This window comes from Halichoeres trimaculatus, unplaced genomic scaffold (assembly GCF_033239565.1).
Source record: "Halichoeres trimaculatus isolate MK-OKI-2021-1 unplaced genomic scaffold, fHalTri1.1 fHalTri1_scaffold_9, whole genome shotgun sequence".
Taxonomy (NCBI): domain Eukaryota; kingdom Metazoa; phylum Chordata; class Actinopteri; order Labriformes; family Labridae; genus Halichoeres; species Halichoeres trimaculatus.
This window is the reverse complement of record NW_027437188.1, coordinates 32509760-32528681: the sequence shown is the minus strand read 5'-3', so window position 1 is coordinate 32528681 and position 18922 is coordinate 32509760. Positions and strand designations below refer to the sequence as shown.

Here is an 18922-nt window from a genome sequence, read left to right as displayed (position 1 = left end):
TGTTTGGGTGTGTGTCTGCAGTGTGTGTTTGTGTGAGGGTGTTATTTGGACTGGGAGGGTGTTTGTAAGGCTGACTGTGCAGGCTTTTACTGTAGTCCTTGGTGAGCACAGAGAGGGAGACTTGTTAACGCTATCCAATTCAAAAAGAGGTCAGACTAGTACAGTTACTGGTCAGTTGTTAGATTTCAAATTAGAGTTATCAGGTGAGAACAAATGGAGGAAAACAGTCCATGTAGCAGGTGAGTAGAGGAGGGTGTGAGTCAGGAAAAGGTGGTGCAAGTCCATGAAAGACTGACCACAAAAGATCAGCACAAAGAGCTGGCTCTACTGTTAGAAGGTGTGGTTTTTGTTATCAGGTATTATCCAAATAAGTCTTTAGGAGAAAACTGTCTATGGAAAAGGAACAGAGGTGGGTCTATGTTGGTGAATCCTAAATTAGAATGAAATTGAGCAGGTGGAGGAGAGTTTGCGATGGCAATGGGTGTGATGCTTCCCTCCAGGAAAAGCTACATCTGTATAAAACGACATCACAGTGTCCAAACCTGAATTTTGACGCAAAAAAAAAACAGGTTTAGTTTGTTTATATGAGATACACTAGCCACTTTATTAGGCACACCTGTCCAACTGCTAGTTAACGCAAATTTCTAATCAGCCAATCACATGGCAGTAACTCAATGCATTTAGGCATGTAGATAACGTCAAGATCTGTTGCAGCTCAAACCAAGCATCAGACTGGGGAAGAAAGGTGATTTAAGGGACTTTGAACGTGGCATGGTTGTTGGTCTGAGTATTTCAGAAACTGCTGATCTACTGGGATTATAACCAACAACCATCTCTAGGGTTTACAGAGAATAGTCCCAAAAAGAGAAAATATCCAGTGAGCAGCAGTTCTGTGGGCCAAAATGCCTTGTTGATGCCAGAGGTCAGAGGAGAATAGACAGACTGGTTGGACCTGGTAGAAAGGCAACAGTAACTCAAATAACCACTGGTTACAACCAAGGTCTGCAGAAGAGCATCTCTGAACGCACAACACGTCCAACCTTGAGGCAGATGGGCTACAGCAGCAGAAGACCACACCGGGTGACCCTCCTGTCAGCTGAGAACAGGAAACTGAGGCTACAATTCACACAGGCGCACCAACACAGGACAATAGAAGATTGGAAAAATGTTGCCTGGTCTGAAGAGTCTGGATTTCTGCTCCACATTCGGATGGTAGGGTCAGAATTTGGTGTCAACAACATGAAAGCATGGATCCATCCTGCCTTGTATCAATGGTTCAGGCTGCTGCTGGTGTAATGGTGTGGGGGATATTTTCTTGGCTCACTTTGGGCCCCTTTGTACCAACTGAGCATGGTTTAAAGTCCACAGCCTACCTGAGTATTGTTGCTGACCATGTCCATCCCTTTATGAGCACAGTGTACCCATCTTCTGATGGCTACTTCCAGCAGGATAACGCTCCATGTCATAAAGCTGGAATCATCTCAGACTGGTTTCTTCAACATGACAATGAGTTCCTCTCAAACTCTCTGAGGAATGTTTCCAGTACCTGTTGAATCTATGCCACCAAGGATTGAGGCAAAAGGGGGTCCAACATGCTACTAGCAAGGTGTAGCTAATAAAGTGGCCAGTGAGTATATCATTGTATGCACCACAGAGTTTCTTCTTCTTAGCACTGATTTAAAAAAAAAAAACAGCAGAAAAAATGAGATTGGCGTGTTTGCAATATGTTTGCGTTTAACACACTTATTTCTGACTTTGAGTTACACTCATATGGTTTAAGCTCAGAAGTTAGGAAATGACTTTTTTGCATCTAAGCAGGTGGTGAATTAATTCATCTGCCGCAACATCTTGAGTAAATATGCCGAACTTTGCCGGGTTGCAGTGATTTGCAGCAGACAATTTATTGTCTGAGACACATCAGGCTTGGAAATTGTGATTTTGAAACTTCACAGCTGGCAAAGACTCATGTTTTGATTTGGTTTCACTGCGTTTTCTTTAGCTGCACCATCTCTCTGCACTCAAGTCATGCAGTTTAGAAACTTTAGAAACAAATTGAGTCCACAACGGATCCGACTGTTGGGGCTGAGTCCAGCAAAGGCATGCACAGGTCAGTCCACCATAGCAAGAAGGAGACAAGTGGTGTGAGTGAACAAGAGAAAGACAGGAAGAGAAATAAGAGGGTTGGGGTGGGGGGATGTGCCGAGTGTGATGTCATGGTGTGGTCACTCAGTGCGTGGGGAGTTGCTTCCTCGCTGACTCCCCTGTCTCCCATCCCCTGGTCCCCCCATACCATCTCTGTCTGCCGCACCTCAAAGGATGGCTCCTCCCCCTCCTGTTCTCCCCCTTCGTCCTCCTCACCAATGTGGCAGCTCTGGAGGGAGAGAAAGAAAGTCAGGGACTTAGCACAAAAGAACAACAATAAAAGCATGTTTCACTGGAGATTTCTGCTAAATATTAAAATATGTTTACAGGCAAGTCTTTCTATTATTCATCGTACAAATGGGCAACAAGTCAGAACTTTGTGCTCCCAGGATACAGCTCACTGATCGTCTTACCTTTGCCATAATATCAGCATATGACATATAGAGATGGTCAACGTCAAGTTTACTGTTAGAGAAAAACACACAACACGAGTCAGTGAGCGTCCAAATAAAAAACAGGTCTGAAAAGAGTCACAGAGAAAGCAAAACGATCTTACAGCTTTTCTGTGAGAGCTGTTCGGCTGAAATGAAGAATCAGCTGATGAAGGGGGTCAGGTTTGGTCTCTGTCTCTTCTTCCTCTTCCTCTTCTTCCTCCATGGCTTTCTAATATAATCATTACAGATAACGTGTGCCATGATGCATCAATGATAGTATCTGTCTATCTAACAATCAATGCAAAGAGGACTTACCGATAAGTCATCAATCATCTTGTCTTCAAATGAGTAGCCCTCAGTCTCCAACCAGTTGCGTTTGTAGGCATCCAGGAACATGTTGGTCGCTCGGTGCCTAGGGGTGGAGGGGACATTGAGACTCACTCAGAAAGAGTTTAAATTATTGACAGCTTATTTTAGATATTCTTAAGGGTATCCTTACGTGGGGATGTTGTACAGGGGCGTCATCCTGAAACAGGCCACCACAGCCCTGCGGCGCTGTTTGGACAGCAGCTTGTGCCAAACCATTTTCTTTGACTTGAAGGGATGCTCCGTCTACAGCAAGAGTCGTTGCCGATTGAATACATTTGCAAATGAAAATGCCCACAGCTTTTATGAAGTCATGTGTGTGTCTGACTCACCACTTCAATGTGGTAAAGGACAGCAGACACCTCTTGCACCCTTTTCACCACCTTCTCAGGGTCCTCAGCATCCTCTGCCTTTCCGGACATCTCTTTGTAAAGAGACATCTGCCAGCGCATGGCTGGGTCCTCCACCTGAAACCAAGGGTCACATAAGTTTTGTGAACATAAGGATATTAACAAAGGAGTATGTATGTGTTAATTTTCCATGAACTTTAAACTCACCTTCCCTTGCAGATGTAGATTGTTGTGTAGGAACTCCCGCACCTCTTCATCTGTGTCTTTCTGCAAGAAGACACAAGGATTCAGACAACATATTTTTCAAACAATGGTGTAATCAGTAAGTTTGCATCCAACGCATCATAGTACCAGTGAGTATCTGATCTTTGCAAGATTGATGAGCTCCTGGTCTGCAGGGGAGCACATGTTAAGGCCGATGGGAAGCAGCTTCTTCAAAGCAGCGACGATCAGGGAGGTCTGCACGGAGTAGCGATCCCCTCTCCGCTTCTTCTTGGTGCGCTCCTGCTCTGATCCTCCAGACTAAAGAGAGACAGGAGAGTTCAGATCCATCCTTTGTGGATTTACAAGCCTCAAACTTAACATTAGTTTTCAGACAATATTTTCATGATGAGGCTTTGAAGATACGTAACAGTTGCTTGATTCAATGACGTGGCAGGAACTGACTGCCGGTTTTTGTACAAATCAAAACATGCTCCTAAAGGAAAATCAGTGCTGTTTCACCAGATGAAATCAAACAACTACAAGTAAACATTAACGTCTTTGTGGGGTTTCAGGTGCTTCATTGCTGCATCAGCTACAGTGGTGACACACAATGCAGCCGTACTGTTAGTAGAGCCAGACAGGGCAAACCCCGTCCAATGGACAGCACAAAGATCAGCACAAGTTTTAGGGTTTAGCTCCATCGCCCTGGAGCTCTTCTCACACACTCCTGTCCCGAGGCTGCCAGTGCTCATTACTGACTGTTGTCTGGCCTCACAGACACACACCCTCTCTGCCCAGGGAGCATGTGGTCTTTATAAACCAGGGTAAAAATGCTCTTTGGGCGGAGAGAGAGGTATTGTGATGATCAGGTAACAGAAGCTTACTACGTTGAACAGCAATGCCCATCTGAAAGCCGAGGAAAGGAGGTTTTCTTATTTATCTTACAGCAACCGTGAAGATAACATCAAACAATGATTAGATCGTCAATGATCTAACACTTTAATGATGTCAATGAATTAGACATGGAGGGGCGAGTTCAGTTAGTACAAATGATAACAGCTATCTAGTCAAGCTAGCTACAGTCCCCCCATAAAGATCCAGCTAGTTGCTAATGCTGTTGATGAACAATAGTTACAGCAAGGAGGGGGTGAAAACAGGTACTTAACACAAGACTAATGATAATAACAAAAGAGAAGAGTCCAGCGCAGGAATCTTTACCACAAAAGCTGAAAGAAATCCAAGCGTCAATAACATTTCAACACATCAGGTGGCACAGTAGCATGGGCTCCACAACCGTATCCAACAGGGACCGTCTGAAGGTAAACTGCTCGTTAACACAGGGGAAACAGGGTGATGGGGCACGGTTGCAGGAGTGCAAACTCTAAATCAGGGACACAACTGCTCAACCGAGCACCATGAAACCTCACAGGCCACTACGGACTACAGCAAAGAGCTTTCATCAAGCCACCCCAGACCCCTACTCACACACATATTCACACACATGAAACATGGAGACACACTGAAAACACACATTCACTCACAATAAAGTGACATCACATTACCAAATATGTCCCACTCACAGAGAACATTTTTGATATAGGAACATCCTACTCAATCTGCAGAACAGGATCCTTTCACAGTTAAGGTGAGTTTCTCCCTGTGTGTTTAAAGGTCCCATATTATGCAAAAGTCACTTTATTAAGTCTTTTAGTGAAATTTGTGGGTCTTTGGCTTTCCTACCAGCCCACAAAATGTGATAATTAATGACAAAACGAATGTAAAATCCTGACCTAAAACGAGCTGTGTGGATTTTGGGGATTTGCCGACGTCAGCAATTCCCTTTTTTGACCAATCAGGAGCAAATCTGACCTGATTGGTTGACCAAAGCAAATACCCCCGAACCCCCTCCCTGCCCACTCCAGAATGCCAAAGTTGAAGAGCCATCACTGCTTTATTTTTGGCTGTAAACAGCCACATAGTTCCATGCTCAAGCTTCCCATCTCTGAAGAAGACAAGACTAAGTGTCTAGAGTTCATTTATGAGGGAAATGTTCCAGCTACACTCAGTAAAACTGTGCATGTGTGTGCTAGTCACTTAACGGCCGACTGCTTTTCCAACTTTGGACAGTCCAACAGAGGGCTAGCAAATAGACTGGTCCTGAATCCAGGCGCATTACCAACCATCCACCAACAAACCTGGGACCCTGAAAATGTGAGGATTTTAAATGCTGTGTGCTGTGGAGCAGATGTAAGAGCTTTTCCTCAGTGTCCCCCCTGTCTCTGTGTTAGCTTCAGGATGCTAACTTTAGCTGCAGTTAGCCTGTTGTTTTAGCCTGTAATGTTACGGTAAACGAGCTTCTCTGTTTTCTAAACATTGTGCACTCGGAGCTCGTGGCGCCGCTCTCAGTGACGTGGAAGAGCGGGGCGGTATCAGCGGTGGCTCATTTACATATGAAGGCCACGCCCACTAAATCAGAGCGTTCTGAACAGAGGGGCTATGAGAGCCTGGAAACAATGCTGCTGTGCTTGATTTATTGGCTTTATGGACCAAAACATGTTACTACCATTTCATGAAGACATTAATGATCCATATTAAACTGCAGAAAAGGAACAGAATATGGGACCTTTAAACCTCATTTTTGTGTGTGTCAGTGTGTGTGTGAATACTGGGGTCTGTGTTTAAGTGTGTGTAATCCATGAGAGAGCTTGATGAAATGTAACCCCAAACCCAGGGTGCCATGCGATCAGCACAGCGCTCGTGCACAAACAGTCTAACCTCTCCATCTCCGGCCTAGAGGCCCAGCGTCCAACCCGACCCAGGATATAAGGAGAAAACACAGTTAGCAACACTCCTATGACTACCTCATCCATCACACTGCTTATTCTTTACAGAAGAATCATTTACCTCACATTCTTATCAATAACAACTAAAAGGAAGTAGAAGCAGAGGGGTTTCCTTTCCCTGCTTGGAATGGGTGGTGTTAATGAAATATTAATTATTAGAGTTTAGTTTCTTAATGAGTTACAACTTAAAGAAATGAAAAGATGTGAATAAAACTGTTTTACTTTGGGTTATTTTCCTGTTTATGCTCACCTTGCTCATCTTGCTCTTACTGTCTGCTGTCAGGAACGACATGTTGTTGATTTCATTCATCACCACAAAGTTCTGCTCCTCTCGTTTGAAGTTCTTCAAACCAAAAAGAAAAATGTTTTCAAAAAAAAAACACATAACAAAGCAAAGCAAAGAAATTGGTTGAAATAAAAAAATATAGAAAACTTACGTGAGATTTGGACCAGAAAATGAAGACTTCTCCAACCATCCTGAAAAGATCCTCTGCATCTGGGTCTGGACAGGTCAACCACCTGGCCCTGAAACAACAAAAACAACAGGTTAACACTTCAGCTCATTAGATGTAAATTAAAGATGCTATGATGCTATCTCACATTTCTATGTTGAAGACCCACAGTTTTTAATATGGTATTGTTAGCATATTATTTATGTTGCTCATTGGTTGTTGCTTGTTTATTTTTGGTCTTGTTTACAGTTGGTCATGTGGTTGAAGTTGACCTGTTACCTTTAGTTTGAGGTGTTTGAGTAAGGGAGGGTGAGCTGGGTTGCTGTATTTTTCTGTTGACTATTTTCTTGAGATCATTTGTTCATATTACCATCAGCTTATCATCATTTTCACCAATAACAGGTGAAACACAGTTTTTCAGAGGTAAGCGATTTTTTAGATGTAGCCCATTAGACACATACTAGGCCCAACCTCAGCTTCTCAGCAGCTTCTCAGCAGCTTCTCAGCAGGTTCTTTGTTCCCTTAAATCACTCTACTGATCAGCTTGAGTCAGCATCTTCAACCATTTTTTTTGTTTTTGTTTTTTGGATTGGCCCATTAGTGTTTTCCCACGGCAGGAGGTCGCTGAACTCTGGCACTGATGAATTTGGGCTCGCAAGCTGAGAAGTTGGTAACCCTTGGCTCAAAGAACCATACTAAAGGATTATAAGTCAGTATAAACAATATATTTGATAAATTAATCTTCTCATTGGTCAGTTGACCAACCTGTTGTTGTCCACGTAGCGGATGAGTAAGGGGTAGAGAGCGTAAAGGTCGCGACACAGCACGGCAAACTCATCCCTGATGGTTCCATTTTCACTGTCGACCTCCGTCTTTCCCTCCATGCGCAGCTGATCCTCCTCTGCCACCACCTTCCCAGATCGCTTCTTCAGCTTCTCCATGGTGGGGATGAAGTGTGATTTGAGCATCTCTGGTTTGGCTCTGCTGACGATGGGCTGTGCAAACACTGGACAAATAGAAAGACAGAAATAAATTAGGTGCCCTTGACCTCATTATACATACGTTGGCAAGAAAATGTTCAACCAACCTGCCAATCTCTTCATCCAGGACGCCTCATCGATACCCAGGTTGTTAACCACAATCTTCATGATGCTACCCAGAAGCTGGTTCAGCTGCTCAGAGGTCACAGCGGTGCAGAGTTGACCCTCCATCTCAGGGAAGTTCTCCAGGCCCCTCTCCCACCAGCGCGGGAGGTAGTTACACAGCATGGGCAGGGTGACCTCGATCACATGGGGCATTTCTGTGTAACGAGCCCCAGACTCAGCCAGGTCATGGATCTCCTTCATCAGGATGTCCAGCTCTGGGATGTCAGGGCAGAGCTCCTCTACTTGGTTTGGAAGACCCAGAACTAAACAGAAAGAGTAGAAATGACAATATATTAAATAAATAAAATAAAATAAATGTAGATAATTCTGAAAGGAGAGTTAAAAGCATGAAAACCCACTGGATCTCTCTCTTGGAGTCTTGGTGGTGTAGACAGAAAATGAGTTGAACTCGTTCAGTCCTGGCTCGAGGAAAGCCACTGGCATCGCAGCCGCTAAGTGAGCCAAGCACTCGCCAAGAGCTGGTCGCTGCCTGCACAGGAAAGAAAACACCATTAAGTCCTGTTTACTGGTTTTAACAGCAATAAGAAAATGAGTCTCAGACTTTTTCACAGCCTCTTCTCACTTCTCTACGTGTGGAGTCTTCACCGTGCCAAGCGAGTAGATGCTGCACATTAAACGATAGCAAGATATCTGCAAGTCGTCCACTGAGGATGAGAAGAAGAAAAGGGTCTCATTAGATCAGATTGGAGTCTAATATTTATGAAACAGAGCTGAAAGGACAAAGATTGAACTGTTAAAAGAGCTTCACTCACACATAACATCATCTCCAAACTGGTGCTGGGCGATGTGGTCAAACAGTGACGTGAGGACCGGCAGGAGGGCGATGGTGGTGTAGTTGATGTTCTGGGACACACCCTTTACCTGCAGAAACACACACACACACACAGATACAGATAAGTTCACAAGAAAAGAAAGCAAGAATATAAAACCCTGCGGCACAGAAATGTCTCTGACCTGGTTTCGACTGGACACTTTGCCCAGTTTCAGATTCTCAACCATCTTTTCAATGTCATCAGCAGCACTCTCAAAGAACTGACGCAGGCCGGCCTTCACAATCTCAGGGCCAGATTTCATAACAGTCCTAAAAAAGAATCACATAAAGGAACAGTCAAGACACAAATTGAAGCATAAAACATCAGATTGTTTGATTCTATTTGCTTTTCTAGGAGACTTGACATGACTATATTCAGGTTACCTGGCATCCAGTGATCGTGAGAGGATGTGCAGACAGTTAACCACTGCACTCGCGTCTGTTCCTGAAAGAAAACAACATAGAAGTGTTGTCAGACTTTAGAAGAGCAGAAACTTAATCTCAAAACTGCTTTTAAACAGAAAACAGAGCAAACATCCATGGTACAGCGTGTTACAGAACAGTGATCAAACTCAAAACAACAATTAAACCGTTCACCTTTCTCCTCACAGATAAGTCAAATATTAAAGTACTGAGATCACACATCTGCGTAAGAATGAGACAGTTGCTTCTACAGCGACACAAATCTATTTCTGTCATCATTTCTTAAAGGGATAGTTCAGTTTTGTAAAGCAGGGTTGTGTGAGGCTCCTGTCAATAGTAACTGAGTTAGCTTCAGGGGTCGACTTGGCTCCAAATTAAAACAGAAGCTGCAGACAGGGTCAGTTCAATCAAATAGCTTCGCTAATTTTTACAAAACTCCAACTAGAAAGAGTTACTAGGAAACATAAAGTCGACTTAGAAACTTCAATACTTCAGGATCTTTCTGAGTTAGAGGATTCAAGTGACTCACGTATGGCTGCAGTCTGCATCACTCACCATCCCTATCCCAAAAAATCGCTGTTAGAGCAACTTTCCTCAACTTTTAGAAGGTAGATCAGAAAATAAAAAAGCAGAAGCTAATTGTGTCATCAAGAGAAATTTAGCCCACAAATGTTTTTTTTATTGCATAATGATAACCCATGGTCTGCTCAACATGTTAACCCAACCCCCTCAACTCATTGCCCAAACACATTTGGGACATCACTGATGATGTTCAACTATGTTTTTATTTGATTTTTTTTTTTAAGTATTTTTATAATCTGTAGAGTGTCTGGGAATTTTAAAGAGTTATATGAAATAAATAAATCATTACTATCATAAGGATGGAGAGGAAGTAGTAACCTGTACAGACCATACTGTGCCAGTCTAGTAATTCAAAGCATTCATTGCCTTAAATTACTTCAGAAAATTACTATTGGAATTTAAACTTAGATGCAAAAACAGGGGGCACCAATCACAATTTTCTGGCTGATCACAGATCCGTAAAAAGCCTGACCTGCCGATATTTTATTAAAAATCAATGAACAATACCTTTGAAACAATAAAATCTTTATGTTTTAACTTAAACAACCAATAAAGTGTCCTGAGTTTTAGGTCTTGGAGCAAAAAGCAACAACGTCTGGCTGTCAGACCTTCCTGGAGGAATATAAGTGTAGTTTCATATGTTGGGATGGGCCGATCACCGATCCCCCAGAATTAAGGAAATCGTCACCAATCAATAGGTGCATGTCTAAAAAATACAAATGTCAACAGTAAATTTAGTGACTTGTACATAAAGGACCTGATAATCTGATCAGTTTTCTGCAAGCAGAAGCAAACAGGTTTCACGTCTAAAACATGGTGTTAAAAGAAATTAGCTTTCTCACAACTAGAGATGGTACCTTTCACATTTGAAACTAAACAGTACCGATGCCCGGTACCTGGCCATCGGTATTGGTACTCAATGGTACCAATTTTTGTTACTTTTGTCTGTTTATGTGTTAATAAATATCAATTTGTTTAAGGATAAAATTTAAAAGTTTTTAGGTTTAACATATTTCTTTATCAGCATATAAACTTGAAATGCTGTGTTCATGTCTGGTATGGAAAATCGCCGTCTGTCTCACTCCCTCACAGTCATAAAGAGCGTTTAGGTACCTAAACATGGCACCATTTAGAGGATTCAAGCGAAATAACTCCCTGTAATGTTGGTGCTGTATTTACTGCTTTTTATTGTATTTATTGTTGCTATGTTGTCTGTCTGTTACTGCTGGCTGTAGAACAAATTGCCCCTTGGGGATAATAAAGTTTACCTTGACATTGATTTGATTTTACATGAATCGGTGCCCGGTACTACAGACAGAATTTGGTCAGTACCTAAAAAAGTACCTAATTTGGTACCCATTCCTTCTCAACTACTTTATAGAGCTGACCCTGTCTGCAGCCTAGTATCTGTTACAGTACTCCGGACGGTTTCTCTGCAAAGGGGGTGGATGGTTGGGATCTCCTGTGGCTGAAACAATCGCCTTATACAACCCCAATTCAAAAGAAATAAAATGTGTGAAGCGTTGGCCAGTGTCAGGTGATCAGTGTTCAAATAACCCTGACTGACTGACAGGAAACATATGTTCAAAGGTGTGGAAGATTAAGAACGATACAACCTGCCTCATTTCTGTATTTACTTACGAAGTACAGCCTCATCTATAGTTACCTGACACCATCACAGACATTCATGCTTCAAATCCCTCACAGTTATTCATCCCAATCTGAGTCTAAGTCCTTAAAGGAAAACAGAAAACTCCAAAAACACCTGGAGTCAGATATATAAGCAATGCATCAAGCCCCAGTTTGCAAAACACCAAAGCCAAGCAGAAGCTGTGCTAAAGAGAGAGAAGCATTAGATGAGGAGATCCAGTTAGGAGAGACAGAAAGCATTAGAGGCTGGATGAAATGTGGAGCTGTGACTCTATGTTGATGACATCAGTTTGTAAATGGAAGAAAAGGAAGTGGGAAAGATCCAGAATTCCACAGGAAAACAGACAGAAATGGACGAGGATGGAGACAGGGCGTAACACCACCATGCAGATTCCTTACCAAAAAGGGAAACTCTGTGCCTCACCAAAGCAGCCAACTTACAGAAGATACTGAGGTAGAAGGAGAAAAGAGGAAACGGAGGGAGAGGACGGTAAGGGCAAACAGGGCCGGAGAGATGTTTGAGGTGACACAGAAAGCAAAAGGGAAGTCAGGGAAAAAGAATACTGCACAATAGGAGACAGATGAGGAGACATGGACCAGGGAGTGGACAGACACTGTCACCTCCAAAGTACTCAAGAGTTCAAGGTAGGTAATTCAGAAAGAGAGGAAAGAAAGTCAGAGTTTAACTGCACATACCTGGCAATCATCTCCTTCTCTTTGTTGGAGGAGTGTCCGCCACTACCCAAGACTTTAGCAGGAGTAGAGAGGAAGTAGAGGCAGTGGTTCTTGAAGTACTGGTTCACCAGGGGCAGGAGGATCTGTGAAAGGATCAACAAAGCTTTACAGGAGACGTCTTCGAAGCATTTTCCAAAAAGATTTAAAACCTAGAAATGCATCAAGCAGCTTACTTTGGCGAAGAATTTGATCTCTTGCTCATGTGGAGACTTCTCCACTCTACCACTGCTAACCACAGCCTCTGTGGTGAAAAGGAAAACAAGTCAGAGATCAGTGAAAAGAGGCATGTTTGAGTAGATGGTAAAAAGGTAAGTTCTTCAAACCACAGCACCGAGATGAGCAATGAACTCCTGAGCGATGTCCATCCACTTCAGGAGCTTCTGGAGGAAGCCGTAGGCGAAACGCTTCTCGATGGAGGAGATATCCTGCTCCATGTCCTTAAGACCCCTGAGGATGGTGATAACAGGTGTAAAATGTGATAAAGAGCAAAAGAAATAAACATCAGGGTGATAAAAGGTCCCATATTATGCAAAAATCACTTTATTAAGTCTTTTAGAGAAATTTGTGGGTCTTTGGCTTTCCTCCAAGCCCACAAAATGTGATATTTAATGACAAAACCTGTACTTAGTAGAGCTTGTGAATGTAAAATCCTGACATAAAACGAGCTGTTTGGATTTGGGGATTTGCCGATGTCAGCGATTCCCTTTTTGACCAATCAGGAGCAAGTCTGACCTGATTGGTCCACTGGAGCAGATACAACCCCCCGCCCACTCCCCTCCCCGCTGTTGTTCAGAATGCCAAAGTTGAAGAGCCATCACTGCTCTGTTTTTGGCTGTAAAAAGCCACACAGTTCCATGCTCAAGCTTCCCATCTCAGAAGAAGACAGACTAAGTGTCTAGAGTTCATTTATGAGGGAAATGTGCCAGCTACACCCAGTAAAACTGTACATGTGTGTGTTAGTCACTTCACGGCCGACTGCTTTTCCAACTTTGGACAGTCCAACAGAGGGCGAGCCAATAGACTGGTCCTGAATCCAGGTGCATTACCAACCATCCACCAACAAACCTCTGACCCTGGAATTGTGAGTATTTTAAATGCTGTGTGCTGTGGAGCAGATGTAAGAGCTTTTCCTCAGTGTCCCCCCCTGTCTCTGTGTTAGCTTCAGGATGCTAACTTTAGCTGCTGTTAGCCTGTTGTTTTAGCCTGTAATGTTACGGTAAACGAGCTTCACTGTTTTCTAAACATTGTGCACTCAGAGCTCATGGCGCCGCTCTCAGTGACGTGGAAGAGCGGGGCCACGAGCTCCGAGTGCATATGAACCAAAACATGTTACTACCATTTCATGAAGGCATCAATGATCCATATTAAACTGCAGAAAAGGAGAATATGGGACCTTTAAAGAACATCCTGCTCACCTTGTCACTGCATATCCATTGAGCTGGAGGAACTTGAGCAGGTCCTGGGCCTTCTCTCTGTCCCTGGCCTTCTCTTTAGCCGTCAGGGTGTCATACGGCACAAGCAAGGGATGGGTGCCACCGCCTTTCAGGAGGGAGAAAAGAGATTTTTTGATCTAATAGACTACAAAGAAGAAACCGCCATAAAGAAAAAGGTTAAAGTCTTTGATGTGTCAAAAACCCCCTTTTACCTTTGGCCTGTAGCTCCAGCTTCTTCTTCCTGCCCCAGGTGTTGTGATAGTTTTCAGCCAGCTGCTCAGCCATGGACTGTTTGGATGGATGACAAGATAATTTAATCCTCTAGCTTCTGACAAGTGGTTAGAGTAAATACGCGTCCTTTCAGAGTGAGATACTTACCTGCAGCTCTCTGGACAGGGCCATTCCTGCGATGTCTATGGGCTGAGGGTTGTACCCGTGACTGGGGTCGTACGTGGCCTGAGGACAGAAAAGACATCAAACAGATAAGAGGTTTTCTATGTGAGGTGCAGGGACCCCTTATGAAATCTAAGAGGTGAAAGGAGAAAGAAACAACATGTCAAACACTTCAAAGTGGGCTGCACAACTTTTCCCTCCTGTACCTGAGCAGTTTGGGAGATCTTACGAGTTGTAGCCTTCTTCTCAGCATCATCCTCTCCGTCTCTGGCTTTCTCCAGAGTCCACTCCCATGCCAGCATGGCTTTGATGGACTCTTTGATTGGCCAGCGATAAATCTCTTTGTCCTTAAGGCAGAGAGAGAGGGAAATTTTCATGTAATCATGTAAAGAATTTTTATATTTTTTAGAAGACGCGTTTTTTTGACTTGTTACCTTTTCAGAGAAGGTTTTATACGGACGGAGCATCGGGTGGGTCTTAGCGTTCTCGTCTAACACCTCCCCGTAGGTCCAGTTGTTTTGAATCTGAAAATTATTAAACCATAGAGATGATTTTACACACTTTCAAATATTTTTTCACATAATAAAATGATCAATGTTGCTCACTGACCTTTTCAAAGGCCCATTTGTCATGGGTGTGCTCTGCATATTTGTTGATAAAGGCATCCAGCCTCTCTGGGATGATGGTGCTATGAATAAATGAACCCATGATTAGTTACAGGTTACAAATTATCATCTAAATGTAAGCTTTGTCTGCTGTTTACCTTAGGGTGCCCTGCATGTGAATTATAGGAATTGAGTTTTTGTATTATATTGCATTACACTGCTTTAAATAATTGACTTTGTATCCGTATCATGATGCATTACATCATTATTGTGCTGCCTTTAAAGTTAAGGTAACAACTTGAATCTAGTAAGTGGATAGGATGAATAATTTAGTTAAAATGGATTCAGATTAGCGCTGTCAGGCGATTAAACAACTTAATCTAATTAATTACAGATTTGTAATTAATTAATCAAATTAATCACATTTTAATCTCGTATCTGCTTAAGTTTCCTAAATAAAGAATTTGAATTCTAGGATGTTAAAAAATTGTAAAGCATCACAAATCAAATGAATACACAAAGAAGAGAAGATTTGATTGAGTTTGTCAATCAAAATCCTGCTTGTGAACTACTGTGGGTGAGAGCAGTGTGCTCTTCAAATGAGAGCTCAACATGGATATGAGGAGAAGATGTGAGATGACAGAGGCATAGTGAGACGCTGCAAGTCAGAAAAGTTCAGGCAGCTCACGCTCCAACTGAGGATGTGTTGCTTTTCCGTTTTAGAATCCAAAATCGGAAAACAGATAACAACTTATTTCATGTCTTGTTTTCAAATCAAAAATCTGAAAACAAATAACGGCCTATTTTTTGCTGTTTGGATTTTGTTTTGAAATAAAAAAAATAGACCCTGAGAGAACGGAATTATCATGGGATTTTTGTTCTATTCATTTTTAGTTTGTATCATTTTCGATGTGTTGTGACCGAGGAGTTATTGACTTATTATTAGTTAATGTTTTTGTCAAGGATGGTGGACGTGTATGTGGGGAAAGCGTGTCACACTTAGGAGGCATCAGTAACATGACGTTTCCGCCTGAGGTTGTGTTGGATTCAGAAACGTCTGACACTCATTGCAGAGCATCTCCGGACACCCATTTCCTGCAACGTCTCCGAAATGTCTGTGTGGGTCTTACCAGCTTCAAACAACTGCTTAATAACATCGGTGTATTGTTCTAGTGTGGCCATAGTGGTCTATTTATATGTCACTCACTGTATATCACCTTCTCTATCTCTGTGAACAGGTTTCAAGATCTGCTTGGTTAAAGATTGGCCTCCCTGAGAAAAAGTTAACAACTCCCAGGTCACAACACATCGAAAATGATACAAACCAAAAACAAATAGAACAAAAATTCCATGATAATTCCATTCTCTCATATTCTATTTTAAATTTCATAACAAAATCAAAACAGCGAAAAATATGCCGTTATTTGTTTTCTGATTTTTGATTTGAAAATGAGAAATGATTCTAAAACAGATATGGAACGGACGAATGATACACTGATTAAAAAAGTGTCTTTTGTCTGTTTTTTGGATCAAAAACAGGAAGTAAGACATAAAAGAAGAGATTCCACTCTTCTTAGGTAGTTTTGGTGTTTACATAGTCATAGAAAACAATATTATTTGGGTCTTGAAAGATCGTTCAAGATGCTCTGAAAATGGCTGGCAGCTACCGAGTTAATCGCATTAATTTTTGTGATGTGTTAATTGGTGGTGTAATTAATTAATCTAATTAACATGTTAAAGTGACAGCCCTTATTAGGATACTAAAAAGTAAGCAAGTAATTTTGTTACGTTTGGAAAATAGTGTCAGAGTGAGCACTCTGCATTCTTTGGTTTTCAGAAATAGCGACAGAGTGAGAGTTCTCACCACTTTTGACCTATCTTTGAAGTTCCTTTATTTTAGGCAATATAAATTATTGCGACTACAGTAAAATAAAGCAAATATGAAACTCTGTGTGTTTATGTGAAGAATTTGGGAACGTTAACTCGCCGTCTAGCTACAGACAAGTCAGCATAACCAGTGCGCAAAGCTTCTTCTGTCATTAACTCTGTTGTTTGTACTTGTGTATTTTCCTTCTTACTTTGTAGTTTCCACAGGTTTAGGATCAAAGTTGCCTTCAGCGTCCACAGAGGCCTTCTTCTCAGTGTGAGACGAGTAGCTGGCGTCCACATAGTCAGGAGGGATGGCCCCAGCTATCGCACAGAGGCAGGGCATGGCGATCTTGAAGAGCTCTGCATCAAATTTCTAAAGATTGGACGACACCAGAGATTTCAGGTCAATGCTGAGTGTGACCCTTTCCAGTATTAACATGTGAATATAACAACATTTATGTATCACCTTGTGTGCCAAAGACTCAAAGATTCCCCAAAACAGTTTACGAGAAAGATGCAGCTCCTCCTCTGAGGTCACTCCAAAGTTAGCCCAACCATTGGGTAAGCAGTAGTACTTCCAACAGCGCTCGTAGTGATTCGTCAGCAGCTGGAAGAGTTGAAATGGAGATGGAAATTCAAAGGTGGAAGATTGCAATAAAAATACTCCATCTACAAGAAAATTACTCCAATCTGTGTTTGATCTGTCAGCAATTTCAACTCATTTATGAACTACTGAAGACATTTAATCCAACACACCTTGAGAGGCATCTTTGCATATTCATTGAGGATGGGCACATCAAACACGAGCCGTCTGAGCAGATGCTGCAGCATGGAGGGTCGAAGGTACCTGAAAGGGACATCAAGGTTTGCACGTTTTAATTAGACCTCATTTCATAATCTTAATCTCCTTTGACTCTGCAGAAAATCTGGATTGATACTGACTTGCAAAGCGACATGAGGCACTCCTCGATGACGTCCCTCTGAGCCTTGGTGAGGGCTCGGCCGCGGGACAAACGGTAGATGGTGTGGAGCATGGAGTCGATCATGATGGCGCGGTGGTCCGTTCCGGCAAACAGCGGGGCACACTTGGTGAGTAGAGGCAAAACAGCTGAGCAGAGGTAGCGGTTCAGTGCCAGAGCCATTTCAGTTGTGCTGAAAGCGACCTGTTAATAAAGAAGATGATGAGAAAATGATCCGTACTGAAAGGAAAGTCTCACGAGTGAACACGTTTCTGGCTGATTTTCTACTCACTGTGTCCAGAGAAGCTGCCGCCCTCATGTCAGGAAGGAAGCCAACCTCCAGCACATGGAGCAAGAAGTCCTGGTTCTCAATGCCGTACACTCTGTCGAGGAACAGCACCATGGAGGCTTTGTGGTCTGGCACAAAACTGGCAGACATCTTTGGCTCGATAATATGACCCTCTGTGGTTTAAGAGATTTCAGATTGCGTAAGCAGAAAGCAACAAAATGTGAGATTTTGACTAAAACTTATCAGATCCTCACCTTTTCCATAAGCAGGAATCTGCACCGGCAAACTGATGACTCCCACCAGGTCCTCGATGGGCACCAGAGACCTCAGGATTGCCCTGATCCTCAGAGCCTCACCCTTGCCTGCTTGGATCAGCTGTGGGTATGAACATTTAAGACACGCTGTGTGAAATTAATCACTTCTCATGAGCCACACGCTGAGGTACTGAGCCTCGAGGCTGAGCAGGAATTAATGGTGTGAAAAGCTTCTCACATGCATCTCAGGGGCACAGCGACCCAGCAGATCGATGAGAGCCGAGTAGAACGACATGATGGCGTTTCCCAAATGTACACGGTTTTCTTCGTGCTGTTCCTCACCACCAAACCTAGAAATCAAAAACAGTGTGGCTTTTTAAAGTACAAAAACAAACCAGGGTGCCTACAGTTTAAGGCAAGTTAAATTCAAGACTTTTTAAGACTTTTTAATGCCATTAATCTTCAAAAAATTAAAAAAAATGTTAGAATTTGTTTTGAGATTTTGGACTATTTAGTAGGAATGTCCTGATACAGATTTCTTGACTTCTGAGCCATTTTTTTCATGATATGTTTTGCCGATACCGATACCTACATTTTCAGGCCCTTAGAAATAATGTATCCAGTATTACATACATATCATATGTTGCTTTGTTTTCGTTGCCTGGCGCCGCCCTGTTGGTTGTAGCTGCCTGTAGCAGCAGCTCTGTCTTCTTTGTCCGTTTCTTGTAATTTTTTGTCTCTTTTTCGTCATCTTTGTATTTGGAGTGGACTTTTACTTTGTATGGTTCATTTGTTGGTCGTGGACACCAAACTGGTTTTGTCTTCAGTGATACTTTTACTATTTTTGCTCCTGTGTTTGTCTGGAGATCCTGCATGTACCTATGACCACATTGATTACATGTGAAATCAGGTGTTAGCAGCCTGTAGCTTGCCAATGCTAACTGGTGCTAGGCCAGATGTTT

The 18922-nt window shown here is 42.5% G+C and overlaps 1 protein-coding gene across 10 annotated transcripts in view; it reads right to left on the bottom strand.

Annotated features, from left to right (window-relative positions):
- ryr1b (ryanodine receptor 1b (skeletal)) overlaps positions 1–18922 on the bottom strand; it is a 102393-nt gene that overhangs the window by 23874 nt on the left and 59597 nt on the right. For all 10 annotated transcript variants that reach the window (XM_074679029.1, XM_074679034.1, XM_074679035.1 and 7 more), the window contains 34 exons: positions 18199–18310; positions 17961–18081; positions 17710–17879; positions 17401–17621; positions 17215–17305; positions 16925–17065; positions 16668–16831; positions 14594–14672; positions 14419–14508; positions 14191–14331; positions 13970–14047; positions 13804–13879; positions 13574–13697; positions 12490–12605; positions 12332–12399; positions 12120–12241; positions 11823–11872; positions 9153–9213; positions 8912–9038; positions 8710–8818; positions 8520–8601; positions 8296–8426; positions 7879–8199; positions 7557–7797; positions 6777–6864; positions 6590–6682; positions 3644–3814; positions 3500–3559; positions 3275–3409; positions 3076–3188; positions 2892–2988; positions 2699–2805; positions 2556–2607; positions 2309–2371 (listed from right to left, as the gene is read on the bottom strand). In XM_074679029.1, the coding sequence (XP_074535130.1) occupies positions 2309–2371; positions 2556–2607; positions 2699–2805; positions 2892–2988; positions 3076–3188; positions 3275–3409; positions 3500–3559; positions 3644–3814; positions 6590–6682; positions 6777–6864; positions 7557–7797; positions 7879–8199; positions 8296–8426; positions 8520–8601; positions 8710–8818; positions 8912–9038; positions 9153–9213; positions 11823–11872; positions 12120–12241; positions 12332–12399; positions 12490–12605; positions 13574–13697; positions 13804–13879; positions 13970–14047; positions 14191–14331; positions 14419–14508; positions 14594–14672; positions 16668–16831; positions 16925–17065; positions 17215–17305; positions 17401–17621; positions 17710–17879; positions 17961–18081; positions 18199–18310 (4015 nt within the window). The remainder of the gene's footprint in view (positions 1–2308; positions 2372–2555; positions 2608–2698; positions 2806–2891; positions 2989–3075; positions 3189–3274; positions 3410–3499; positions 3560–3643; positions 3815–6589; positions 6683–6776; positions 6865–7556; positions 7798–7878; positions 8200–8295; positions 8427–8519; positions 8602–8709; positions 8819–8911; positions 9039–9152; positions 9214–11822; positions 11873–12119; positions 12242–12331; positions 12400–12489; positions 12606–13573; positions 13698–13803; positions 13880–13969; positions 14048–14190; positions 14332–14418; positions 14509–14593; positions 14673–16667; positions 16832–16924; positions 17066–17214; positions 17306–17400; positions 17622–17709; positions 17880–17960; positions 18082–18198; positions 18311–18922) is intronic.